This window comes from Haliotis asinina, chromosome 12 (assembly GCF_037392515.1).
Source record: "Haliotis asinina isolate JCU_RB_2024 chromosome 12, JCU_Hal_asi_v2, whole genome shotgun sequence".
Classification (NCBI taxonomy): Eukaryota; Metazoa; Mollusca; class Gastropoda; order Lepetellida; family Haliotidae; genus Haliotis; species Haliotis asinina.
Genome location: NC_090291.1, coordinates 10,229,428 through 10,257,037, shown reverse-complemented (window position 1 = coordinate 10,257,037; position 27,610 = coordinate 10,229,428). Strand labels below are relative to the sequence as shown.

The window sequence follows — 27,610 nt, the reverse complement described above, 5'->3', positions numbered from 1 at the left end:
TACTACCAAAACACCATTCGTCATCACTCGCCGCTTTCCGTAGACTCAAAGAAGACGCTATTCGGCTTGTCCCGGAAAAACACGAGTGGGTCAGGAATGCCCGAAACGCATGGTCGTGGGTTAAAATGTCCATTCGCCCACAGTATGTTTTAGCATTGTAATATACAGCCGCTCATACCTTCCACACCTGACTTGCGTCACTGCGGGCTTCCCTCCCACATGAAACAGACACTCTCTGGTGTAGCTGGAAATCATTTCAAAGTCTAATTCTGTTCAAAGTACACTCGGTTACTGTCCATTGCGACATTGCTTATGAACTTATCTAACGTGTATTGATAAATGTTCGATTATAATCTGAGTTGTGTAATAATTGTTTATTTGTGGATTTCGATTTCGAACATTCGCTCCCACTATTATAAATCAGGAAAACACCGGAACCTATCCGCTCGAACGTTACCTTTCCGAGTGAGTTACTAATTGAGGTTCATATAATTAAGGCTGCTTGGAACAAGACACAGGTCGTATCTCATCTGATTACTGTGGGAAAAAGATTCGAAGCAATGCAGGTCCTTGCTGGTGAAACCTACGGGTGTTATGCTGCCACTTCTGTGTCTATGAACATAGGTTCCTGGCATGCTCAACGGACGTTACTCCGCGAATAGTACAACCATTTCAATAACTGAATAATTTTCCCACATGTAAGCGTCCGGACAGGGATTCTGTGCAAGAGTGAGTGGGTATGGTTTTCCGCCGCAATATTCCAGCAATATCACAGTTTGGGGGAGGGGTGGGGCACATCAGAAATGGGCTTCACTCATTCATTGTACCCATGTGGTAATCGAACCCAGGTCTTCAGCCTAATGAGCGGACTCTTTAACCATTTGCCTACCCAACCGCTCCCGTTCAAGAAGGGTTGGCAGTTGCAGTGTGTAGTTGTTTTAATTGCCTGGTATTGCCTTGCCACTATAGCCTGCTGCTTGGAGATGTGACAACACTCATACAGTTCCCTATTCTAACATCGGGGAATTCGTTGTGTTTCTCAGGAATGACCACAGATTACATGAGTACCTTATAAAACAACTGAATAATCGTGTGGAAACCACATTACCCTTTAATGAATGAATGAATAAATAATGAATAATAAATAAATAAATAAATAAATAAATAAATGAATGAATGAATGAATGAATGAATGAATGAATGAATGAATGAATGAATGATGATGATGAAAAAGGGTAACACTCCGGTAATATTACGCTCTTGTTTGATATGGACAATACTTGCCTGTGTGATCACAAAATATGCATCTCTGGTGCACATAAATTTAACTGTATTTACAACGTTAAGCAATTCTATCAGTCTGGATACAAAACACATCTTATGGATACCGACTTCTTGATTTATTTTTCTGTGTTAGTTCTTGCCCCTTTCTTCGTGTAGGTCCCTCCTTCATCCACCCGAAGAAAAGGGCAAGAAATAGATGAGAAAAAAATAAATCAAGAAATTGTTATACATGAGATTTGTCTTGTATTACAACAACTACAAAATGCTTTTGAAGATTTGAAATTTGAATTTCATTGTAACACAAACTAAACTTAAAGTTACAAAAAATAAACCCAAAACAAAAAGAAAGGAAAATAAAACCTTTATATATTCCCCCTGAAGATTCTGGGACACAAGGCGATGCACAGTGTGGCCATAGTTGAGTCATGTCAGCAAGAACACAGGAAATTCCAGCGGTAGTCTAATGACTGAAGTAGATTTGTGATCCATGTGATCATCCATGATCCATCCATCCATTTGACCCATCCATTTTTGAGAGTATGAATATCTATAGAGAAAGGGTGGAAGGGTGGCTTGCTGTCTCTCAGTACCCATAGTGCATGTTAGAAGGGTAGGCTGCAGGAGCAACCGCTTGTGGGTCGGAATAACAGTGGGTCTGTGAAAGAGAAAATGTATTAAACAGATAATCAAGAAAACATATAATATTGCAAGAAACACAACAGTGCCAATATGTGTGTGTGTGTGTTAAATGTAAGGTGGTATTAATAGTTTTTAGCAATATTCCAGCACATTATCACGGCGGGGGCCACCAGAAGGGGCTCCTTGGGGAGTCGAACCTGGGTCTAAGGAGACGGGCAAACGCTTTAACTACAAGAGTTCCTTATCGCCCCTGTGTAATTAAAATAGGACAAACGTTTAGATTTCGTGTGAAAAATTCTGGGTTTTATGTTCTGAAAACAAATAATAAAACATAACAGAAATAAAAAAAATTAACCAAATAACCCTCATGATACAGTCGGTCCCTAACTATAAAATTTGGCATTTACAGAATTACGGGTGACTCGCTTGCTGCTAAACAGGAGGGCAAATACGATTCTTCTATGTGAAATCTGAAGTTATACACATCGACTGCCCCACTGCAGTGTACAAAGGGTGGTGGTTGAGAACCGTTCGTACATACAGTTGAGGTATATTTCATCTTAGATTGTATTGTTTTTGCACCGCAATATTCCAGCTAAATGGCGACGGTCTCTAAATAACCGAGTGTGGACCAGACAATACTGTGATCAAGAACATGACCATCGATCCACGCAATTGGGATTAGATGTCATGGCAACCAGGTAAGTAAGCCTGACCACCTGATATCGTTTGTCATCTCTTACGACATGTATGGTTGCTGAGGATCAATTCTATCCCGGATCTTCAAGCGTGTTGAATAACGTGTCATTGCGTTACAATTAGCTGTCATGGTCATATCTCCCCTGACCATACTCACGTCTGTAACGCAGTGTCTTCTCCTGTGTCTGACGACGAGAGCCAAGACCACCACGATTACAATGAAAACTATTGCTCCTACAGCTATGCCCGCAATAGTGCCTGTTCCCAACGAACCGCAGTCGGTGTTCTCGTCCGAGTTGTCACCGCAGTCGTTGAAGCCGTTACATGTTAGGTCCGGGTTGACACAGTGATCGTTGTCACACTTGAATCTGCCGTATTCGCACGGACTGTCGGCTGTAAATACATCCATATTATTTAATCCTTAATAAATAGAAAGAAACACAAGGACCAATTATCAAAACTAAAAAGGCAGTTTACCAAAGCATAAGTTGTGATGCGCCATTTCCACTTAATTTTTATATAAACGGAATGTAATAAGTAATGTTTTATAACAAGTCGAAAGTGCTAGGTGCGTTCGTGTTTGTTTGTTGGATAAAGCCATATTAAAATTCTATAAAAAATCAGTGCAAAAACCCACAACTGTAATCTAATGACTGAATGAGTTTAGTTTTACGCCGCATTCAGCACTTTTCCAAATATATGGCGGCGGTCTGTTAATAATCTAGTCTGGAACAGGCAATGAAGGCATCAAGAACATAGATCTCCACAACTGGAGCGAGCCTAACCACCTGATCCCGTTAGTCGCATTGGCTACTTTTTGTGCATGTCTACGCTTACGTAAGCTTGGAAACTATCAACTAACAACGGTAACATATTTCACTGTCATGAACGAAACTTACACACTAGCCTTTTACGACAAGCATGGCTTACTGAAGATCAATTAATATTCTCACCCGGATCTTCACGGGTACGACTTTTACAGAGGGGTCCAGGGATGTCATATCGTAGTTAAAAATCTAGCTTTGATGAGATTACAGTTTCTTCAGACTGTTGATCCTTCTCCAAGTCACACAACAGAGGTATATGTGCGATTGATGTTAAATTAACACGTTATTCATAAATTGAATAAAATACCCTTTACTCACAAAATGCCGTCAGAAGGATATCGAATTGGCCAGTCTGGGTTACAAAATCAGTTTTAAATCTAAAGGTCACAGACCCTGTTGGCGCTGTATAGACTTTGTTTGTCACCACTCCACAGTCACCGCTATCTCCTGAAATACACCATGTTACAAATAAAATATATTTACAATAATCATAAATATTAATCACAACCATTTATGTCTTGGAATGACCAGCCTCTGAAATAGGCGCAAAGCAATGTACATAGCTTCAATGTACATAGTAGCTTTAATGTATATGTTAACGGATGTTAACGGATCACTTCTATGGATATATAGGCATATCATATAATCTTGATAGAAAAAAAGAAACTTAGTCCCACTGTGATCAACCTGAGGAAATCTAGACTTGTTTATTTCAGCTTTGCTGAAAGAACTAGGTTAAATCGAAAATCATGTAATTCGTTGACAGAATAGCACCGACTTGCACATTTTGCATAAAAAAGCAAAAATCTTTGCGTGATACAATCGAAGCCCCTTTTGTATCCAGTTTGTAAATGTGTTCCACATGTGTACTTTTAAACATCATGAAAACATACTTCAACATATGTAATGTTCCTCAAATGTTACCTAAAATATATTTGATATTCTTCAACTGCTATCTAAAAGATATGTATTGTTCTCCAACTGCTACCCAAAATATAATTGATATTCCTCAAATGTTGCCTAAAATATATGCAGTGTTCCTCCACTGTTACATAGAAAGCATTTAATGTTCATCAACTGATACCTATAAAAGTGTAAAGAAAACATGTCCCTTGTACCATTGAGGGGGTTGACATTCTCATCATCAATCTGAAGACTGTTTTTCGTGCAATACGTTGACGATGTTGTGTGGAAAGATCTGATCGTTATCATCAGCCTGTCTCCCGGAACCTTGGCGTCCAGCATCAGGAAGCAGTTCATGCCCATGTCCAGCTTGGTGTTGGTGTACTTGGTCAGTTTCAGTCTGAGGTCCTTGCTGACCGTCAGGGACGATGTACACTGCTGGTCCATATAATCTGTCAACAATTCGGTTGTATAACTGTACCATTAACCTGACAAATTAGAGTGAAGTGTTTTCAGGTTATTCATTGGTAATTTAAAATTGGATTGATCGGCGTACTTACTCTTGTAGCAATGTGCGCGTGTGTGCGTGTGCGTGTGCGTGTGTGCGTGTGCGTGTGCGTGTGCGTGTGCGTGTGCGATGACTGGTCAATATTACCATTTTGCAGTAATTCATGGACAGACATGTCATACTCTAAACACACCAGTCTTTGTTTATCTCCATACAGCTAAATGACTTTTATGTTTCGTGGATGGAGTCGTTCCGCCAACCTTCCTTCTCCAGGACAAACGGTCTGGCTAATTCTACGGTCGGTTATGTAATAGCATAATTTCTCATCTGTTGTCCATGGGTATTGGTCAGGGTAACAGCCGAATGGAGATCAGGTGGACACAATGTCCTTATTGTGTGTACAGTAGGTGAGGCACAACTTGATCATCATCCTCATCTAAGTAAAGACCTATGTTTATCCTTGAAAATTAGCAGTAATATTTAGATGTGTGATATGTTAAAAATCAAGCCAACACCAGGTGACCCAGAGATTGATATTATGAGCACCGCAACGTTTTAGATGATAGAGCCTGACCACCCATTTTGATGGCTAATCACATCCATCATAGACCTGTGAAGATTCGGTTTGGAATTGATATTCAGGAACGCGTGCTTGTCGTGAGAGGAGAGTAACAGGATCAGGTGGTCAGGCTCGCTGACTTGGTTGACATATGTCACCGTATCCCAGTTGTGTAGATCGGTGCACATGCTGTTGATCAGTGGATTGTCTGGTCCAGGCTTACAGATCGCCGCATATGGTCAAGCTATTGCTGAGCGCGGCGTCAAACACCAAACCACCACCCATCAAAGGTTACTCGGACCAGCTGTAACTGTGTGTGTGCAGTGTCTTATATTGGATGTGTCCTCACACAAGTATTGTCCATATCAGTGGAAGCCCTTTAAACAGGAAAAAGAGGGCACAGTGGTTTAGAAAACTTGTAAACATAAAAATGTATTTAGTAACACAATTATTGCAAACTGTTTAAAAATGATTGTGTTTAATAATGTTAATTTAAAGGAAAGCAGTCATGCTCAAAGATAAATCAAAATGGGTTTCAAGGTTTCATAGCATGTAAGGATTTGGCAATGTTTTAGTTCCAGACACATTTGTTTTCGATACATCCGGGGTAACTATTGCGGCAACATCTGTAAATATTTTCATAACATCATCATAACATTATCCTATTCTTTCATACTTACAAACACGAGGCGTGTATCCGTTAACTTGGAGAACACAGAGAGACATAACCATCACGCATTGACAAAAAGAAGCCATGATGAACTGCTGTGTTTGTTGGGACAAGGTGCACTATAAGGTGTGTGGGTTGAGGTACTCGGCCGATTGCGACATGATGTAAGATTACACAGGAGTCTCACTTTACAACATGGTTAGGATGTATCATATGCCCTGTGCAGTGTTATCTGACAGTTGATAACTGGATTACCTTATGCTGATACAATTGCTTTAATTATACTGTCCATCAAAAGTTTAGACTCACTAGTGTAAATATTGCCACTTACTCCAGTCAACCGTTCTAAACTAGATTTTGCAAAATTGCAATACTCCATGCTGTTTAACAGTTCTACTGATGATCCTCCACATACCTCTAAGGAATTTGATGCATGATCTCCGTGAAGTTCATCTGCCTGCCTGCCTGCCTGCCTGCCTGCCTGCCTGCCTGCCTGCCTGCCTGCCTGCCTGCCTGTCTGTCTGTCTGTCTGTCTGAAGCATATTTACAGTTTGAACTGTTAGTTGATCCCAAGATAAATGCCAGAGGGACATATATGCGCCTCGCCCCTTGAGTCAACCTATCCACTGAAGTCGAACTTTAAAATATATACTACTGGAAAAACAATAACTGTGTGTCATTTGCTGTTATGCCATTTTATAATGCACACAGATGATAACATGATTTGGGCAAGTATAAGGACAAGCTCTATGATTAACAACGTTTTTTTTATTCAGATAATGCGACGTTTCGATACAGATTCTTGTATCCTTGTCAAGCATACTGTTTTAGTGTGTATTTTCTATATATTTTTCTTATTAATTAAGTAATAATTATTATTGGGTCACAAAATTTAGTGTTTTGAATATTAAATATGATGGTCACATTTCGTTTTAATAGCTGGTAAACACTTTTAGCATTCTGGTTTTCCGGTATATATATCTGCTCCTAGTTTTCTATGTGTCTACTTCCGGGAGATTTATTCTAGTGCATTCTACAGTGTTGGTGTTCGTTTGTGCCCGAACTTTCGGGAAATGGCTTAGTAAATATATATAAACGCTGGTTGCCGTGTTGAGGGCGAAACTCACACTCACACTCATTAATAGTTACATCACTTCCACGCTTGATCGTCATAACCCGTCAACGCCTGACCTACATTATCTGCTGTCGCACCGATCGCTGTGTTGACATTCTGCCATAGTTGATTATCTCTGACACCAAGACTTTGGTGAGTTTGCTATATTGTATTTTTAAATTGTTGTCAGGGTAAATTTTGAACCGAAACAAAATGTTAAAGGTCACATGCAACGTAAAACACAACTTTGCAGATTCTGATACCTTTAGGTATGCACTTACCGAAACAAATCATGAAAAGTGCCAATTCAGCCTATAAAGTTGAAAAAACGCGATGAAAAAAAGCCCGCGAAATCAGAGTTCAAACGGTTCACTAACCCACCCACCCACCCCAAAGCGCTGGGGGAAAAACTGGTTTCAACACCTGTGCTGCGCTGCGCCCATAACGCATGCGCAGTGAATCTTGGTCTAATCTTGGTTGTGTTACACAAACAAGTCAATAATCCACTCCTTACATAAAGAAGCTTGTTGATTGTCACAGAGAAAGCTCAGTGTCTGGTTTATTCACACCTATAAGTCTGTCTGCCTGTCTGCTAAAAACAATATACAATACACAGCTTCACTCATTGACCACATGCAATTTGAACTTAACACCTATCAGGCCATACGCCATAAAAAATGTAAATTGATTTATGACTCGTCTCTAAACTCGTCCAGTCTCTGCCATATTATGTAATTAGGCAGGTGTGATACTTGTACACATGACAAGTTTTTATGTCTGTGGGTTGCAAACAAACTACAGCCATTTTTTCGGATGACTGGATTTGACGCAAACTCTTTCAAGTCCTACTTTGTACTTGGACGAATGACACTTTCCAGTTACGCAGTAGTTCACCATCTCTGCTGAGATGATTTTTTATTTGATCGAACTCAAATTCAGAGAACGTGTATTTACAAAACCCAACATCTCTATATACATTCTCTAGGGATAACAACTTCTTCTAGTGTAAATGATTTTGTTTGACAACGGTATATGAATCCATACTGAAACGATGCATCAAGTACAAAGAATCTTACTTTCTTGTGACTAGCCATACTTATAAAAGGCCCATCAAACAGACCATCTTTCTGTACACACAATGAACCCTCAGCGTATCAGCAAATGAAACAGCCAATCGGAAGCCGTCATTACACTTGAGTCCACAGCCACCCGCTATGACTGGGTTCGGTCTCCCGAGGGCTTCGTGTCGAGGGAAGTAAGCCCTAGTACAAAATATTGCACTTTTGAAACGCGATTGTACGCTTATAATTTTGCTTATTTGTTTTTTAACAAGCAGCAATGTATATTAGATGTTATGAATAAGTGATAATTGTGTTTTAATTATGTTTGATTTTTTGGTTGCATGTGACCTTTAATCTGTAAAGTTGCCACTCAAAGAAGTTATGACTTGGGGTGATTTCTTTAATCACTTTTTTAATTGTTGACAGGATAATATAGATATCTGACACCGTGACACGCTCTTGAAGAGATGTAGTGTGAAAAGTCATATCACAAATTCAGTTTTGTGTAAGTCTACCTTTGGCGTTGATGCAGGTTTGACAACGACGACGCATTGTCGAGTCTGTTGCGACACGGAGCTGAAGAAAACTTGTGGAATGTTGTTTCATATCTGACCCAACCATTGTCCCAATTCAGCTAGCGTCAATGACTGATGCTTGGCTTGACGTAATCGTCTGACCAATTCATCCCATGCATGCACGATAGGGGGGTCCGGAGAAACAGCTGAGCAGGAGAGTACCGGAATGTTGAATTCTGGACATCTGTCACAACAAGAGAGACATGTGAATAGGTTGAAGCGTGATGTTACGTCTCATGAATGAACGGCTGCTCATGAGACCCATTGATCTCACTCCTGTGTGGCACAACTGTCAGAATGCCATTGCCAATGGCAAGCTGTGTCTGACGATGAAATGTGATGCTGCCCCATACCATAACGCTTATGACACCCAACTGTCAATTGTGAACAACGAACGCCTCAGCATACCATTCACCTCGCCGTCACTACACCATTGGCCTGTCATCTGAGCTGTCCAGATGAAATCTCGACTCGTCAGCGAACACCATCCCAATCTGGATTCCTTTACCGAGCAAAATCGGATGTATTCCAGGCCGTCTTTGTCGGATGTTGTGCTCCCTTAGTCAGTTCCGTACAGACTTAGAAGCGATTGGATAATAGAGGAGTAGTCCGAGCAGTCAAACTGGCAGTCTGAAATTGATTCCATAGGCAGGCAAACGTGGTTGTCTAGTTGGTGTGACGTCACGCGTAGACGGTTGGTCAGGGGTAAATTTCACGTGTTCCCGCTGTGTTGAAAAAAGTCTCCATAGAGATGAGATAGTGTTTCCATTGCCACTTCTTGTTGGGCCGTTCCATGCTCTTACAGATCAACGGCTCGATGACGCTGTTCTTCTGTAAACCGTATTTTGGTTGAACACAATGAGCACGTGCAATGCGCGAAACGTCAAATTACATGTAAAGTGCTTGCTTACATTTTATAACTTTTCAAAGACTTTATTTTACGCAATTTTATGTTATGCTAAGTTACTTTGCTTTCGACACTATATGTTATGAAAGAAAGTAAAAACTTCCCGTTTGTTACTTTATGTTCCATGAAGATAAAATATGTTGCTCGTGGGCAAATCTGATTTATGATACTGCTTAGTGTACACTAAAACAGGCATTTGGTTCAGATGCATTTGGTGCACCCACCACAGCCAGTAGTAATATTACAGGGTAATTTTGTAATTCCTTTGCCACGTATGCTTATTCGCGTGACCAAACCAGCGTTGTATCATTGGCTGCCCGTGAACACGGCGCTCAGGGCCCCGTTTCACAAAACTCTCGTAAGCTTAAAGTCGCCTAACTTGTCTCGTAGCATTCGTACCCCCTGTGTTACAGTATACGATGTACGGATGCTGAGACAAACGTTACGAGATATCTTCTTATGAGAGTTTTGGGAAATGGGTCATAGGTCTTGAACATCATGTAGGTGACGTTTCAAGACAAGACGACTTCGTCCAAGAGCATTCCATACGTGTTCCATGAAACTGGGATCATGTGATGTCGACAGTCACTCGATGACGTCAATACCCACATTTCTCAGGTGGTGATGTACGCAGCGCGCGCCAGCGGTTTCGGGCGGTCTTGGCAGATCCATGACCCACAAACAGTACTTTGCTGGTTGTGTTGTGTAAACCTAATCTTACCACTGGCTTCAATCATTGTTATCATAACTATCGGCTTCCTATCAGTGCTTGTTTATACTGGCTTCCAGCTTTTGTTAACCCACTTGTTACTTTGTTATTGTTTACCTGTACATATAAAAATAGCTCTGTGCCCCATTCTCATTCACCTTATGAAGGAGTAAGCATTAACTCCGAAACGCTGTGTTCTCAGAATAAAGAAGTTGATATCCACAAAACCTTCATTCTTATGTATTTCACTTCTAAATGCCCTTTAAAGACTTGGTTGACGTTGGTGTCGTAACACGCAAATGACGTCGACAAATTTGCTTGTGTCGTCACTTGGCTAACCTGGTTGATTGGATGTCATACTCGTTACGTGTACACAGGTCCTACGGCTGTGAATTGCCGGTCCACCTCATGGCAACATTAACAGACCGGCCAGTCTGGAGCATGCCAACTGCAAGGTTACGTTCATTTTTGAAAGGCGTGGCATGAGCATTTTTGATCTCTCAAGGATTGTTAACCCGTTTTCTTCTAACTGCCGGTTCTGCATACGTGATGGTGGAAAGTCACATGATGTTGTGGTCACATGGGCCTGAGCGAATGAACTGAAGTTTTATTACTACGAAATTCTATACAGTAAGCATGGCTACGAAAAACATACAACTGACTTGTCAATTAGTTACGTAATTGATACAGGAGCACGGTTTCCGTGGAATATGTATTTTGGTGATTGCTAGGGGCTGTTGGGTAGACTAGTGGTTAAGGTTTTCACCCGGGTTCGATTCCCATCGTGGTTACAGGGTGTGAAACCCCGCGTGATGTTTCTAGAATATTACTAAGAGCGGACAAAAACTAAACTCACCCACTAGTGGCTTCGCTCTGTCTAAGCATTCGTTCGTCGTCAATCTCGTTATGAAAGGGTTATTTACCTTCATAGGAATCTATACCTTTGCAAGAGTTGCTTCTTTGGACCACCTTGCTCAAACTGAGTGAAGTTCAGGGATTGCTTGTTTTGTTTGATTTAAATTGCATTCCGAATTAAAAAAAATAATTAAAATAATGAATGGTGTCATAACGAGATTTCATTACTACTCATTGTAAAAACAGTGCTTTTCTGCAATACCAACACAGCATGTATAAACATACAGAAAGTATCTCTCTTTCAGGTCAATGAAATCTTTTAATGGACTTACAGAATGTTATTGAAGTGTAAGGCTGTGAACAAAGTTATGTGGGCTTCGAACAATAGCCAAATTGTCGAAGTTGGCTTGAAATCAGTGTCTCAACTACTACTGGGAATAGGACAAAACGATGCTATTATCAGAATACTCCACCTTTACATGCGTCATTACACAACATGCACTCCGTGTCTTCAAACCGCAAAATAAATTGCATTTAATCGAATACTTGAACATATATTTAATATTACTTAAGCTATATAAAAGTGGTATACAAGTACAGACGAGTCGTAAGGAAAAGACTTTATTTAAAAATATATATACATGTATGTATACCCATATGAAGATAAAAACGCAGATTTCATCAGAAGGTGCCCATGGTTAAAAGTCTTTGGATAGGAACACTTGTATGAAAATCGATGGTGTTTAATGACTGAAGGAGGCTTGAAAAAGTGTGTAAACTGCAGCATCCTGCTGTTACATGTAGCTTTCAATATCCAGTAATGCATGATGGAAGGTAGCCTGCTGTGCGTATCAATATCCATAGGGCATGTTGGAAGGGTAGCTTGCTGGAGTACATGGGGAACACACCGGTGGACTGGCGTGACAGTGAGTCTGTGAAATAGAATCATTTTGAGACAAGATGTGTAAGAAAACATCACCTCTAAATATTTTCTTTTCAGCATTTCGTCTAGGGGAAATACAGAAAACAGTGCCCATTTCTACGATTGTATATACTGTGACGCCCAAAGGTATATTGATATTTAGTGATGATGTATGTGTGATTTTATGAATTTATACGAAATTGTAGTTTTTGTCTAGTTTTCTATTTTCCCAGTAATTGAAGTTGGTATTTGTTTATATTTCCATAGAATTAAAAGTACACCTCGCATATGACCACAAATAACCACAGTGACCACACTTAATGAAATTGCCTTCTTAAACTTTCTATCAGTCAGTTTCACCCGCACCTGCCTGTTACCTGCATGTCACTCTGTTTTGTCCTGCAGCTCCAGCCATTGGTGCTTACGTTTCATTGCACAAAACGACTAAGTGCGATATAATTGGAACATAAGTATACTTTGCAACTTTTTGGGAATCTGTACGTATCCATTTCTGTGGAAACTAAAGTGGTTTGTGAAGGATATTAGACGAAACACATTGCTTGGTCAGAACAAAGGAATTGCCCTTGTTCATCGGTTGATAGAACACAAGCAACGGTGTAGACAGTTGGGATACGATGACATGTGTCAACCAATTCAGCGAGCCTGACCACCCGACCCCGTTAGTCCTCCCTTACAAGCATGGGTTGCCGAAGATCAAGTCTAACCCGGATCTTCCCGGGTGTCAGATAACGAAGTGTCATCATTGAGTCACAAACGGCCTTGTCTTCCCTGACCATACTCACATCGGTAACGCAGTGTCTTCTCCTGTGTCTGACGACGAGACCTAGGACCACCACAATCACAAAGAAAACTATCGCTCCTACAGCAATGCCCGCAATAGTGCCTGTTCCTAGACTGCTTTTTCCACAGTCACTGTTCTCGTCCGAGCTGTCACCGCAGTCGTTGAAGCCGTTGCATGTGAGGTCTTTGCTGATACAGCGGCCATTGTCGCATCTGAAGCGACTCTTTGTGCAATTACCTATAAAGATGAACAAACATGCAAGTGCCTCTGACTAAGGACATAACGCCTGGAACATATAAGCAATACCTTACACTAAGAAAACTGATCAGGGTAATCGTTAGAGGTCGGAAAGTGCGATAGATGGTACAAACATACGCTCATAATATATTGTACAATCAATACAAAAATAAATTAAAAACAAATGTACAATTGACTCAGTTTCTTATGAATTGTGAAAGGGTTTTATTTGGTAAAGATCTACAATTCAGTATTATAACTGGATACGGGTTTGTTGATTAATTGCAAACTGGCTTTGAAGATAATATATTAATACTGAATTATATCGAATAAGGCAACAACCTTCACGGTAGTACATGATAGCAATGGCCCTTGTCTGAAAGTTTCCACATCCATAAACAGATCTACTGAATGTAAAGTCGATGGTATAATTACGGCAACGTAATGGGCATGTGTCTGTGAATCACAATCAAATAGCACCAGGTGATGGCACCAGGTGATGACACCAGGTGATGGCACCAGGTGATGGCACCAGGTGAAATGGTGAAATGATGAGAGTATCCCGCATCACTACTCATAAACATATAGTACGGAAATTCAGGAACAGGGGTTCAGTTTAAACAAGGAATGGAATCGGAAATGAAAAAGGTCGAGGAATATTACTATTGACAACCTCCCCCTTGTAGGTTTTGCTGTAAAAACTGCTATAGGAATCCAGCTATTTCACTAGATGTGGAGCGCCAATACAAAGGAATACCCGTTTTTGACTTTCCCGAGAAACAAATTCCGTTTGGTTTGAGGGTGAAAATAGCTGTGAAAAATATGAATGAATTGCTTAAAACCAATGATGACACCAGGTGTCCGCAAGGGGGGTAATCATGTCCCGCTCTACCGACATACGCCATTCACAAAATGTACCTAAACATGGAAATATTGTTGCCTGACATAGTACAAAAGTACACCTAATACTCTATAAACATACTTGCCGGACTGGAACATAATGAGTGAGCGAGAGAGTATGGATTTACGCCGCGTCTAGTTTAGAAATATTCCAGCCACATCACAGCGGGGACAGCAGAAACGGGCTTCACACGTTGAACCCATACAGGGAAACGAACCTGGATCTTCAGCGTGACGAACGGACGCTTTACCAGTGTGGCTAACCTGAGGTTACTTGCTGCTATTGTTGGTATTATAAAGAGATATGTAGATATATAGATACATCTATCATGCTTACCGAACGACACCAGTAGGATGTCAAACCGACCATACTGCAGACTAATGTCTCCTGTCTGGAACACAAATTTCACTGTGTTTCCGCTTGAGATGTATATTTTGCTTGTCACTGTCCCGCAGTCCCCGTCAAATCCTAAAACAACCGTTGGTATGAATATCATGAGAGTGTAAAACGTAATAAAAGAGAAAACGAGCACATATGATTAACTAAAGCTGGCTAATTGTACTTTTATGCCGCTCTTAGCAATACATTGCTTAGGAGTGTGTTGGTCGTGTTTTACTGGGTACATTGAAGCATATATAATTAATGACAAAAGAGAAATGTCATTAATAAATGATGGAAACAATATCATGCACATGTTTATGTAAGGTCTTGTACATAAATTATTGGACCTCTGAAGATCCCAGCTAGAACTGATTTTCAGCAACTCATCCGTATTGTTAGAGCCAATTAACGGGATCGTGAGGTCAGGCTCGTCGATTTGGTTGACACAAGTCATCATATCCCAATTCCGCAGATCAATGCTCATGCTCTTGATCACTGGATTGTCCGGTCCATATTATTTACAGACCGTGGCCACACAGTTGGAATATTGATCAGTTGACGGTAACAACGAACAAATAAAGCAAACATTTACGAAAATTAAAACAGTGATATTCAAATATCCTCCACTAACATACATTGCCCACTGATAATGCTACAGATGTTTAGGCCCTTGAGTGAATACAGTCTTACTCCGCATATACTTACAGGATTCAAATGTCAACATACATAGCCATGAAGAATCCTGATGATCCCAAATACTCTATCCTGATAACATTTTCCATGTATTAAGCCCATATTGTCACATATTTCAAAATCAACTAGGCTTTATGGACTGCTCTTTGATGTAAATTGATCAATGAGACCAGGGATCATGAAATATTTTCGCATTTATTTTGCAGTGAACATACACTTTCAAAAAGAATACACCCGGAAAAAATTAATGACACCTAACTTCATTGTTCAATATATAATTATCCACTGGCACCTGCAATAAAAAGACAATCAATTTTAGTTTTCTTAACTCCACTAGATGCAAAAAGGTGAAACTGAAGAAATAGACGTATATGAGGCACTGACTGTAAATTTTACGCACCATTGAGACTTGTTTGTGTGTTTGCACCGTCATATATCTTGAGACTGTTCCTGGTACAGTCAGTGGTCCGTATAGTGTTGAACGATCTGATGTATATCATGAGTTTGTCCCCACGGGTAGAGGTCCGCAAGGTTAAGGAGCAATGCCAACCTTGATTCAGAGGGGTGCTGGGCAGGGAAGTCAGTTTAAGTCGCAGGTCCTTTGTCAATGTAAGAGTTCCCGAACATCTGGTGTCCATATAATCTGAGAATAATCACATTAGTTATATACTGGAGAGAATGTTGTTGCACTGCACAAGGTGTAAGCTTGTCATGACTTGACAAAGAAAGCGTATTGATCAACTGTTCTTTCAGGGCGCTCGGATCACGACAAACACTACCTAATTAATCAGTTCTTAAATTATACGTTACCGCTGAAAAATGAACCATATAGGGTAATACCATACAGGGAACTATAGCTGAGAATGATAATGATTGATAATTAAATCATTATCAATGTTAATGTGGAATTTCTTTATCTTGCACATGTATTTCTAGCCAGTAGACCCTTGGGTGAGTGAACGTCAAATCGCCATGTAACATATATCAAAGAAAGGAACTCATACATAGATAATCCCACCCAAGTATCTAATGACACGAGTTGATATAGTAACAATATTTTTACCTTTATCAACAAGTGTTGACATAACTGATATCAGTAGACACAAGGGGGAGATTCTATTTATCATCCAAAATGATCCTTCATTAGTTTTCAATGAAAAATGTACATCTCTGAATACAGTACTGCCGTTAGATTTGCAGTGCAGCGATGCCATAACATTGTGACGTCATCAAATTCATGACGTCATTGCATTGTCAGGACATTGTGCAAAATCTGCTGTCAAAGCGATATCTCCTGTGGAACACAGTTTTGGACGAAATGTTTTTCTTCTAAATACTAGTATACAATGAATCATTTAAAAATACACAGCGTAAGGTAACTCCGTCAATGACCACTCGTACATAATGTGTATAAATGTATATGCGAGTGTGTGTTTTCATACTTACAAGTAGAGGGGATATATCCATCCACATGAACGATCCAGAAAGCCATCAACAAAGTACAGTAATTCAAACACGCCATGTTAGGCCTTTGTGTCCTGAAACATGTGATGGTGGAATGTATAAGACTTACATATTGCGACACAGCGATGAGCTAACCCAGGTCAAATCGCCTTATCGGTGTCATACTCACTGACTTGTGAAGTTTTTTTTACCTTTATAGTGCGAGAAATTGAAGATGAGCTGAGCAATATTCCAGTATTTGAATCAAAATGTAGTTTCAATTTAGTTTTCTGTAGGACAGAGGTATGTATTGTGATAATAGAATCACAGAATCGTAATATCGTAATATATATAATGCTAAATTCAGATTCACCTTGATTACTTTGCGTTTGATGGCTTAGATAGATGCTTATGCCGTTAATCACTGCATCGTCACGTCCAGACTTGACTGCCACCATATAGCTTGAATACTGAGTACGTCGACAAATTACAATAAGACCTGCAGTACTTCGGGATTCCCTCCCACATCAAACACACAATTCATCAAAATATTGAAGCACCGATACACACACACACGCACGCACGCACGCAGACAGACAGACAGACAGACAGACAGACAGACAGATAGATAGATAGATGGAAAATAACAAAGATGGAATTAGTTCCAACACGGTTAAGGTAACCATACATGTAATCATATATGGGTACGTACTCGATACATTACACATATTTAGTCACCAGAGAATAAAAGTGAATAAGGTTTGTGACTAAATGTAACCTGACAATATCTTCGCGTTTACATTACAGATCATGTTCAGTAAAGCGACTTTAAGTGAAGTGAAGTGTAGTTCGACAAGTGACAAGGGTGTGCTCGTCGGCTGGACAGTTTTCGTCATATGCACGCACACTTACGCATATGCAGAACAACAACAACAACAACAACAACAACAACAACAACAACAACAACAGCAACATAAAACAAAACAACAACAAATACCAATCAAAGAAGAACAAAAATTAAACTTAAACAAAAGAACAGCCCGCAGTCCCCATCCACCAACCCCCAACCCCCGAAAGAAAAAAATAGTAAAAACAAAGATAAAAAAGCCCCCCATAATCCAGTGTCCCCCAAACAACAGCAGAACAGAACTGCAGGAAACCCGGCTAATTCCATTTGCAAATTTCTCATGTTTTATACCATTATTCAAGTGTATAGAAGCTGGTTTATATAAAAAAAATCCGATTGATCTGAAGAGGACCTTTGTAATCTTTCCTCATCTTACTCTCTTTCCTTATCTCTGTATGCTGTTACTTAAATATGCATGTCTAGTCAGGAATGCTATTACCAGAGACGTATTGGCTGTACAGTCATTATGGTGAGTGAGTGACTGAGTGAGTGAGTTTAGTTTTACACCGCATTCAGCAATATTCCAGCTATATGGCGGCGGTCTGTAAATAATCGAGTCTGGACCCGACAATCTAGTGACCAACAGCATGAGCATCGATCTGCGCAATTTGGAAACGATGACATGTGTCAACCAAGTCAGCGAGCCTGACCACCCGATCCCGTTAGTTGCCCCTTACAAGAAGCATAGTCGCCTTTTATTTTTCTACCCCGGGACCTTTGACCCATGAAGGTCGGGGATAGAATAGGCCTTCAGCAGCCCATGCTTGCCATAAGAAGCGACTGTGCTTGTCGTTAGAGGCCACTAACGGAATCGGGTGGTCAGGCCCGCTGATTTGGTTGACACATGTCATCGGTTCCCAGTTTCCCAGATCAATGCTCTTTCTGTTGATCAGTGGATTGTCTGGTCCAGACTCGATTATTTACGACCGCCACTACTACTACTACTACTACTACTGCTGCTGCTGCTGCTGCTGCTGCTGCTGCTGCTGCTGCTGCTGCTGCCGCTACTGCTACTGCTACCGCTACCACCACCACCACCACTACTACTACTACTACTACTACTACTACTACTACTACTACTACTACTACTACTACTACTACTACTACTACTACTACTACTACTACTACTACTACCACCACCACCACCACTACTACTACTACCACCACTACCACTACTACCACTACTACCACTACTACTACCACTACTACCACTACTACTACTACTACTACTACTACTACTACTACTACTACCACCACCACCACCACCACCACCACCACCACCACCACTACCACTACCACTACCACTACTACTACCACTACTACTACCACTACTACTACTACCACTACTACTACTACTGGTACTACAACAACGACGACGACGACTACTACTACTACTACCACCACTACTACTACCACGACTACTACTACCACTACTACTACTACTACTACGACTACTACTACCACTACTACTACTACTACTACTGCTACCAACACTACTACTACTACTACTACCACTACTACTACCACCACTACTACTACTACCACCACTACTACTACTACTACGACTACTACTACCACTACTACTACTACTACTACTACCACCACCACTACTACTACTACCACTACTACTACCACCACTACTACTACTACCACCACCACCACCACTACTACTACTACTACTACTACTACTACTACTGCTAGTACTACTACTACTACTTCCGCACTCCTATATAATCGAGTATGGACCACACTCGAGCCCCCGGCCATGACATTGCTGAAATATTGCTGAATTTTACGCCTATTACTACTGGGAATATTTTTCAAAATATGTACAATGGCAATAGACTAGAAACGAGGTATAATTCTATGAAAATGTTAGTTATCTCGACTTAGACCTCTACATTAGGAAAAAACGTCATTACGGGATGAAATGGTCACACAAATACACCTATGTAGCACACAAACACACCTGTTTAAAGAATATGAATCGAACGATTACTCAATGCCGTTTCGAAAGTGGTCATATGTGTAACACGTGCTATTCTTGGGATTACACTTTCTTACTGGACACGGCCAATAAAAACTATCATATTCCTGTGTAATCAACTGTTAGGCGTAAGGCGAGTTCTGACATGCATGCAATGTACACCTTGACCCTGAAACAAGATTAGTGTCATATAGTATAGGCATCTAAATATGTATTGGTAATAGACTCATTGCTTACAAACAAAAGGGTAATATCTATTGCCAGATGTTAAACAAAGAAACGAAAAGAGCAGAACACTGACCATGTTTGACTAGACTGGTTATCGTGACTGAAATGAAGCTATTAATGGTAGGAATACGCCCTGTTTTCGGTTGATTGCCATGTGGTCATCGTATTCAGGTCCGACCAGGACGTGTCGGACGCTACCATCTCGATTGCTTCACATCCACCTGTTACACGAGACGATGAGCAGGATGTTTATCACTGACGGAAAAGGAGCCTAGTGGTTAAAGCGCTCGCTCGTCACTACGAAGACCCGGGTTTGATTCCATCCATAGGTAAAATATGTCAATCCCAATTCTGGTGCCCTCCGCCGTGAGTGTGCTGGAACAAAGGCGTCCTATATCATTACTCACTTACTCTGCAGTCCAGGACAAATCTAATAACAACTGTACTTAATGATAACAATTTAGGAAAAGACTTTACGAAATAAGCTCCCTATGAGCACTACTTCATGTCCATTCTGTTCCGATCTGTTTAGTTAAACATATGACTCAAACTTTCAGCTCGAGTTGGCACGGATCAAAACAACGTGTTCGTCAATAACTATCAAATATCCGACTCCATTGCATTGCTATGGCATCTAAATTACGGAAGCCTGGTGATGCCACATTTGTAACCTATTTATTTTTCAACGGCTGTTCTCCTTGCTTTGATTATTTACTCATTGTCTCGACTATTCAAGTTTCCTTCATAAATTTGTATGTATTCGTTGCTTCGATTAATTGAATTAAGTGCAGTGTTTATGACAGAGGAATCGTTGAACTAGGATGCGTTCTTTTATACGCGAACATTTAGTATTATCAACACTCTCAATAACTTACGCTCAAGAGACGTGCTCATGGTAATGTGGGGACTGTTCGTTGGACTATGCTTTGATTGACACCAAAATACGTGTCAGTATAATGTCCACTCTATCATGCTTCCTGCCGCCATTGCAGAAATGGCTTAAATACTGCCGATGTGACTAAAAACTTACCTCAGTCACTCACACCACCACTGCACGTCAGGGGTTCTGCAGTGCTGTCTAAGGTTATACATTGACAGTCAACTCCGTTTTTTTTCAGAGGTTTCTTACAGCTGTGGAAAGGGTTTTGTCGCCTAAGGTTGACATATGCTGACCAGCATAAGAGAGCAACTCTGGCATTTGGTCAAGATAAATAGATGACATAAACAGGAACGCTTAATTCTCGAGAATTTCGAGAAATTGCATCTCTTTTGCTGTTCAGTTTATGTTATTACTTTTCGAGGTCACCTTACGAACAAGAGTTCATGTTTTGTTGTGTTGATGTGCTAATACTGAACTGTTTTATATTGATATGGGGCTGAGTGTATCCATGGAAATTACTTTCGATAACATAGTGAGCAATATCTTACGTCACTTTGAACACCATTTCAGTTCCAAACTGTCTAGTGTAATCATCCAAACTGTCTAGTGTGATCATCCAAACAATCTACTGTAATCATTCAAACGGTCTAGTGTAATCATCCAAACGATCTAATGTAATCATCCAAACTGTCTAGTGTAATCATCTAAACGGTCAAGTGTGATAATCTAAATTAAAGGATCTAGTGTAATCATCCAAACGATCTACTGTAATCATCCAAACGGTCTAGTGTAATCATCCAAACGGTCTAGTGTAATCATCAAAACGATCTAGCGTGATCATCCAAGCGGTTTAGTGTAATCATCCAAACGGTCTAGTGTAATCATTCAAACAATCGAGTGTGACCATTCAAACGGTCTAGTGTATTCATCAAAACGATCTAGCGTGATCATCCAAACGATCTAGTGTGATCATCCAAAAGGTCTAGTGTAATTGTTCAAACGGTCTAGTGTAATCATCCAAACCGTCTATTGTGATCATCCAAACGGTCTAGTGTGCCCAGCAGATGGAACTTCTGACGTGCCGAAGAGATGGAAATAAGAATATCTAAATATGACAAAGTATCACAAATCCCCCTCCCCTCATTGTACTTTGTAGGATAAAACTTGATATTAGAATTTGCGCAACATATGCTTTATATTTGGCTGCGCTTGAAACCCCGTGCTCTGGTGAATGCTTCAGAGGAAGAGGAGCCGCGGGGTGTCTTATTGGTTAAAGCCTTCTCTCGAAGACCGGGGTTCGAGTCCCCACATGAGCACAACGTGTGAGGCCCATTTCCCGTTTCTCGCGCCGTGATATTGCTGGAATATTGTTAAATTATACTCACTCACTCACTCGAAGAAAGACCTTCGGGTCATAAGCAGCCAATCAAACACCTGGAGTAGTGTGCACGTGGTGTGTACAAACCCAAAACGTGAACAAGGATATGTTCTGCACTGTCTGATGACTTCGAACTTTGATGACCTCATGGTATTTAAGACATCGTGATCGTAATGCTATCGTAATGCATACGGAACATTTGCTAGCGTTCCAACGTCAAGGAGGTTTGCATAATAAGGTCGTCATGATATCTGCGTTAAAATCAATTCATTCTCATTATTTTTACTTCAATCCATTTCTGACGGAGCCCCTCCCTGATCTGGGATATAAAATGAGCGAACGAAGACCGCCACAATAGCTGGAATAGTGCCGAGTGCAACAGTCTTGGGCCATCCTTAGATATTCTCTTGACGATTTACATCAAATTCAGATGCAACGTCTTGGCATTACGTTATACTGAAGGTAGGTGGCAATCAATCGAACCGGGTTTACGTCTCTGTCCCATTTGTAAGACGACTGTAGAGGACGAGTATCATTTCACACTTATATGCCACTTGTAATATGAACTGAGAATAACTTTTCTTCCGGAACACTTTTGTAAATTCAATTCTATCCATAAATTTGTAAGTCTCTTATGTACATTTCAGGAGAATATAATCAAACGTACGGTATTATATTTACCATGCATATATATAAAGAAATATGTATTTAGAAACACTCTAAACTTCACCTGTGTACTCTTGTCAACTATATATATGGTATATCTTGTATATGGTCCTTGGCCTCGTTACAAATAAACTCCTTTGACTTGACAGTGATATAAGTTTATAGTTCGATGTTTTTACCATGTTCCCGTGTCACTCTTTCCAACCAACCAATTATCGACAACCGTATATCATAAACATCTGTATAAATGGTGTTGAATTTCGTCATAACAACAGTAATAGATAACAAACAATTTTATTATGAAGATATGCATGCCCACCAACTCAAACTTTCGATTTGCAGATGAAGATTCTCAAAGATTCCTTTCAGAACCTACGTATAGTTGAAACCTTAGTCCATGGTCAAGAATACAAGAACGTCGAGATGAACACTGGTGCCATGGCCAATGCCATATCAGTATCCGTACGCCATCTTGGGAGGATAGCTTGCTGGAGGACTTGATGTTGTGACAGTGGTTGTGACTTGGGTCTGTGAAACATAAAATGTGTGTGAATATCGGATAATTCTAAAAAAAACCCCGAAAACCAAAATGAATACAATCCATTGCTCTAAACTATGTACCGGAGTTTTGTGGTAGGTTAATCAATGATATTGTTACTTAAGTTAAGCTTTATTTTCAACAATGATTCAGATATCGGTTTGTAAATAATCAAATCTTGAACAGACAATCCAGTGATCATTCCAGTGGTTTGGAATAGCTCACTTTGGGCGTTCCCCCAAATCGCTGCTGCAAGCAGAGTCCATAGATACTACGATTTCGACTGAAGGATACACTTTGTACGTAAACTTAAAACAACCGCCATACTCTTGTACACACGTTTTCTCGGTCAAGTAAGAGCGGTGCTGTAACATAGGAGTTAAAGCGTTCGGGTGAAGATCCGGGTTAGAATTGGTCTCCAGGAACTCATGATTGACGCAAAATGCGGCTAACGGGATCGGGTGGACATTCTTGGTTGACACATCGTATCCCAGGTGCGTAGATCGATGCTCATGCTGTTGATCACTGGATCGTCTGCTCCAGACTCGATTTTTCACAGACCGCCGCCATACAAGCTACGATACTGCCGAGTGCGATGTTAAACAACAATCAATCAATAATCGTACTCACCGCAGCAAGGAAGCGCCGTCTTCGGTAGATTCTGGCACCGATGGACAGGGACACTACGATAATAATAAACACAATCGCTCCTACAGCGATCCCCGCGATAGATCCCGTGGTGATTGTGATTGTACTGCAGCCGTATTCTTCGTCCGAGTCATCTCCACAGTCGTCGTAGCCGTTACATGTGAGGGTGTTGCTAATACAACGGTCGTTGTCACAATCAAAGCGGCCACTTGGACATACACCTGTAAGTGTAAGAAAAAGTAACATACATGTAGTTGATAAATGAATAAATGATGAGAGAAAGTAATAGACTAAGTGAAAAAAGGAACTGTATCAGACATAACTGTTGTCAATGATTTGAAAATAAATAACACAGATGTTTTAATCGTTTTAAAAATAGTTGATCTGTTTACTAGAATTGGCTGGATATGACATAACAACTAAAATATGAAAAGGCAGTAGGCCTTATGTGTTGTTTTAAGGCTAACAAGAAATGTTCATCGACCTCCGAAATTCCAACAAAGCGTTTGACGATAATATATATTTTTGTGTTGACTATGATACATACAGTTGTGTATATTTTTATGTGCACTTCCTATGAAAGTTTACTTCATTTATTATTTTTACTTAAACTTATTAAACGACCACAAGGACTTATGAACACTGTGTAGATTGCAACCTTGCTTTATACATGTACTAACAGCTGGGTACTGACGTAATGAGCACACTGTGTATATTTAGACTGCAGCATCTGCAATGACAATAAAGACGAGTGGCACTGACCATGCAAACTCGCCGTTTATTGCAACTATGCTTTTCGTAAGAGGCGACTAACGGGACCGGGTGGTCAGACTCGCTGACTTGGTTGACACATGTCAACATGCTCATGTTGTTGATCACTGGATTGTGTGGTCCAGATTCGATTATTTACAGACCGCCGTCATATAGCTGGAATATTGCTGAGTGCGGCGTAAAACTAAACTCACTTACTCACCGTTTATTGCGTTCTTGAATGACGTCACAAGGATGTCGAACTGGCCTGTTTGATAACTGCCATCCGTGGTGAACTTAAACGTAAGGGAATTTGTGGTTGAGGTGTAGGTCGTGAGGGGCGCAAAACCACAGTCACCGCTTGCTCCTGAAACAATTGTAGAACGTCTTTCAAGTCTGGATCACAGGTTGAATAAAGCCGCAAGAAACATATTCCGTTGAATGATATTTAGTTTAATGCACTTCGAATTAATGTAGGTTTCCAAAAGTACTTATAATTTTGGTGAATCTATAAGTACACATGAAACAGAATCAGGGTGAATCGGGAACAAAACCGCCCATACGATCCTGACTCGACCAAGGGACGTAACTCAGTATAGTGAATGACGACGTGATAGTTGTCCAAGCCACCTTCACGCCCAATCTTAATAGTTACAGTGTTGCTTCATGCTCAACAAAACCGCCCATACGATCCTGACTCGGCCAAGGGACGTAACTCAGTATAGTGAATGACGACGTGATAGTTGTCCAAGCCACCTTCACGCCCAATCTTAATAGTTACAGCATTGCTTCATGCTCAGCATATTCAGTAATTGTCAACGTCAACAACGTTTGGACGATCCTGTATATTTATCCATATCTTATCTCCTTTGACCCTCTAAATGTCTCACCATAAATCCCAAAGATATGAATATATGTGTCACTCGATCTTTCACATATATCAAACATATGCTACTATACATCGGATAATGTGCTGTGATGGAATTTGGACCACTGACCTTTGATCAAAGACACCGTGTCCATATGACCAGAGAGACCAGGCCCATTAGTAAACTGAGAATGTAAGTGGATAAGGATATCCCCACATAACAACTAATGTAACCTCTTACAGTAAGCGTTCATGTTCATGTCCTCTATGTAAAAACATGACAATTAAAAAAAAAGTTTAAAAAATTCAATGATTTAGCTATTTAGTATTGTTTTATGCTCCTCGGTTTGATGTAGGGAATCCCAATTAATTCTCAATTTTTATGAATATTTTTAGAGTAGTTGGGCATATGAAACAGAATCATAATCGGGGATTATGGGGGTGGAAGATATTACAGGATCCTGGTGCGACCAAGGTACGTAACTCAGTATAGCTAATAACAACTAATAAGCAAAGTGCACCATTTATAATTGTACTGCCGTCCATGATCTTGAGACTGTTCCGAGTGCAGCCAATGGATGATCTGGTGTTGAGCGACCTGATGTTTACCAACAGTCTGTCTCCCGGCGTCGTGGTCTGAACAGTCGTGGTACAAAGCCAGTTATAATTCAGATGTGTGTTTGGAAACACGGTTAGCTTCAGCCGCATGTCCTTTGAGAAGGAGACAGTTCTAGAACATTTCTGGTCCATGTAATCTGTCGAATACAAAACCTCATCATCAGAATCTATCAGTCTTCATCATCCGCCAAATAGACTGCACTGTGCGTAAACAGTAAATAGCTGTAAAATTGTTTATATGTGTTTAAATGCATAAGCATATGTGTTTTAAAAAAGACCATAGACAAAATACCAAACAAATTATAGTAATAATAATGTTATCAATAATAACAGTCTACTTGTTGAGCGCAGTTTTAGTCCTTTTCCACTTCTGTAAGAACTATCAACTAGCACAGATGTCAGATTATAGCAAGAGTTTATGTTTCTAAATAAGTATCAGACAGCGTTGACATCAACATTTCTAAGGACAGTTAGTCACTGAAATTCGGGTGTTCGAGGTTGTCATCAATTATTTTGGTAAAAATGTCATCCCCTGACCAGGGGGATAGATATAGACGCACATATTTTTTCAAATCACCTGAATGGTCTGTTAAGCATTGTTTTCATGATAATAAACTAATGAGTGAGTGAGTATGGTTTTACGCCGCGTTAGCAATTCTCCAACAATATCACGGCGGGGCACATCAGTAATGTGTTGAAAATATCTATAGCTATACATATAACCTACCTAAACATTTTATGATAATTATCGTTGTAACAAATGTAATTGACATATTACCTTAAATTATTATCAGCAAAATAGTAGAATAATCGCTTTGTTGTAATGTATTTAACCAGTTGAACCTTGACATAAACAATGGTATATGCTCAAGTACACGAATTCAAATGAAATGCACACTATGATATTAATACTGACATGTACTTTAACCACCTTAAATATAGGGTGCATGTTGACATACAAGCAATGTGCACTTTAAGTCTGAAACAAGATTAGTGTCATGTGGTATACAGTTCATCTGAATACGTATCAGAATTAGATTCAGTACTTACAAACAGAAGGATAATATCCATTGGCAGATGTTAAACAAAGAGACAAAAAGAGCAGACATTGACCGAGGGATGCCATGTTTGACTGGACTGAGTATCATAAATGAAATTAGACTATTTATGGGCGAAGATCGACCTTTGTTCGGCTGATTGCAACACTGGTGGTCATCGTGTACAGGTCCGGGCAGGAACTGACGTGCTGACTGTCAACTCCACGTGACACACCAATGGTATATAGCTGTTGTTGTTGTTTTAAGATGATTAGGACGTTTATCGCTGACGTTGTTGACTTTCATATTTCATACCTTGGTACGCTTGGTGTAGATACTGTAAACTCGTCCGTTCGATTGCTTGCATACGGGTGGCGAAATCAAAGATCACAAAGGAAGAAATGCGTATCTTGCCT

At 40.2% G+C, this 27,610-nt stretch overlaps 4 protein-coding genes across 5 annotated transcripts in view; 1 reads left to right on the top strand and 3 right to left on the bottom strand.

Moving 5' to 3' along the window:
* LOC137257721 (protein MTSS 1-like) overlaps positions 1 to 8,157 on the top strand; it is a 288,334-nt gene extending 280,177 nt beyond the window's left edge. The window contains exon 16 of the transcript XR_010954602.1: positions 8,143 to 8,157. The gene's annotated coding sequence lies outside the window, so the exon portion shown is untranslated. The remainder of the gene's footprint in view (positions 1 to 8,142) is intronic.
* Positions 1,511 to 6,600, bottom strand: LOC137258847 (neuropilin and tolloid-like protein 1). Of its 2 annotated transcripts, none has more exons than XM_067796544.1 (5): positions 6,505 to 6,600; positions 4,568 to 4,804; positions 3,768 to 3,896; positions 2,780 to 3,015; positions 1,511 to 1,939 (listed from the first exon to the last, which is right to left on the bottom strand). In XM_067796544.1, the coding sequence occupies exons 2-5, from the start codon at positions 4,797 to 4,799 to the stop codon at positions 1,868 to 1,870; spliced, it is 669 nt and encodes a 222-aa protein (XP_067652645.1). In that variant the 5' UTR covers positions 4,800 to 4,804; positions 6,505 to 6,600; the 3' UTR covers positions 1,511 to 1,867. The 2 variants fall into 2 exon arrangements, with proteins under 2 accessions (XP_067652645.1, XP_067652644.1); XM_067796543.1 differs by lacking the exon at positions 6,505 to 6,600 and adding an exon at positions 6,100 to 6,177.
* A 3,761-nt stretch (positions 8,158 to 11,918) lies between the features above and the next one.
* LOC137259042 (low-density lipoprotein receptor-related protein 3-like) lies at positions 11,919 to 16,768 on the bottom strand. The gene is made up of 5 exons (XM_067796748.1): positions 16,693 to 16,768; positions 15,647 to 15,889; positions 14,509 to 14,640; positions 13,036 to 13,271; positions 11,919 to 12,242 (listed from the first exon to the last, which is right to left on the bottom strand). The coding sequence occupies exons 1-5, from the start codon at positions 16,766 to 16,768 to the stop codon at positions 12,162 to 12,164; spliced, it is 768 nt and encodes a 255-aa protein (XP_067652849.1). The 3' UTR covers positions 11,919 to 12,161.
* A 6,245-nt stretch (positions 16,769 to 23,013) lies between these two features.
* LOC137258452 (neuropilin and tolloid-like protein 2) lies at positions 23,014 to 27,409 on the bottom strand. Its single transcript, XM_067796137.1, has 5 exons — positions 27,208 to 27,409; positions 26,061 to 26,294; positions 24,895 to 25,038; positions 23,904 to 24,142; positions 23,014 to 23,263 (listed from the first exon to the last, which is right to left on the bottom strand). The coding sequence occupies exons 1-5, from the start codon at positions 27,281 to 27,283 to the stop codon at positions 23,189 to 23,191; spliced, it is 768 nt and encodes a 255-aa protein (XP_067652238.1). The 5' UTR covers positions 27,284 to 27,409; the 3' UTR covers positions 23,014 to 23,188.
* Positions 27,410 to 27,610: the final 201 nt, after the last annotated feature.

What these genes read in the sequence shown, in the direction of transcription:
- LOC137259042 (XM_067796748.1), bottom strand. Translation starts at nt 16,768, where the DNA reads ATGGCGTGTTTGAATTACTGTACTTTGTTGATGGCTTTCTGGATCGTT. An exon ending in CACACAAACAAGTCTCAATG is followed by an intron (nt 14,641 to 15,646) that starts GTGCGTAAAATT and finishes CGGTTGTTTTAG; the next exon opens with GATTTGACGGGGACTGCGGG. An exon ending in GAAGACACTGCGTTACCGAT is followed by an intron (nt 12,243 to 13,035) that starts GTGAGTATGGTC and finishes TCTATTTCACAG; the next exon opens with ACTCACTGTCACGCCAGTCC.
- LOC137258452 (XM_067796137.1), bottom strand. Translation starts at nt 27,283, where the DNA reads ATGGCATCCCTCGGTCAATGTCTGCTCTTTTTGTCTCTTTGTTTAACA. An exon ending in CGGCAGTACAATTATAAATG is followed by an intron (nt 25,039 to 26,060) that starts GTGCACTTTGCT and finishes CAATTGTTTCAG; the next exon opens with GAGCAAGCGGTGACTGTGGT. An exon ending in GACGGCGCTTCCTTGCTGCG is followed by an intron (nt 23,264 to 23,903) that starts GTGAGTACGATT and finishes TATGTTTCACAG; the next exon opens with ACCCAAGTCACAACCACTGT.
- LOC137258847 (XM_067796543.1), bottom strand. Translation starts at nt 6,175, where the DNA reads ATGGCTTCTTTTTGTCAATGCGTGATGGTTATGTCTCTCTGTGTTCTC. An exon ending in CGGATACACGCCTCGTGTTT is followed by an intron (nt 4,805 to 6,099) that starts GTAAGTATGAAA and finishes AATTGTTGACAG; the next exon opens with ATTATATGGACCAGCAGTGT. An exon ending in GAAGACACTGCGTTACAGAC is followed by an intron (nt 1,940 to 2,779) that starts GTGAGTATGGTC and finishes TCTCTTTCACAG; the next exon opens with ACCCACTGTTATTCCGACCC.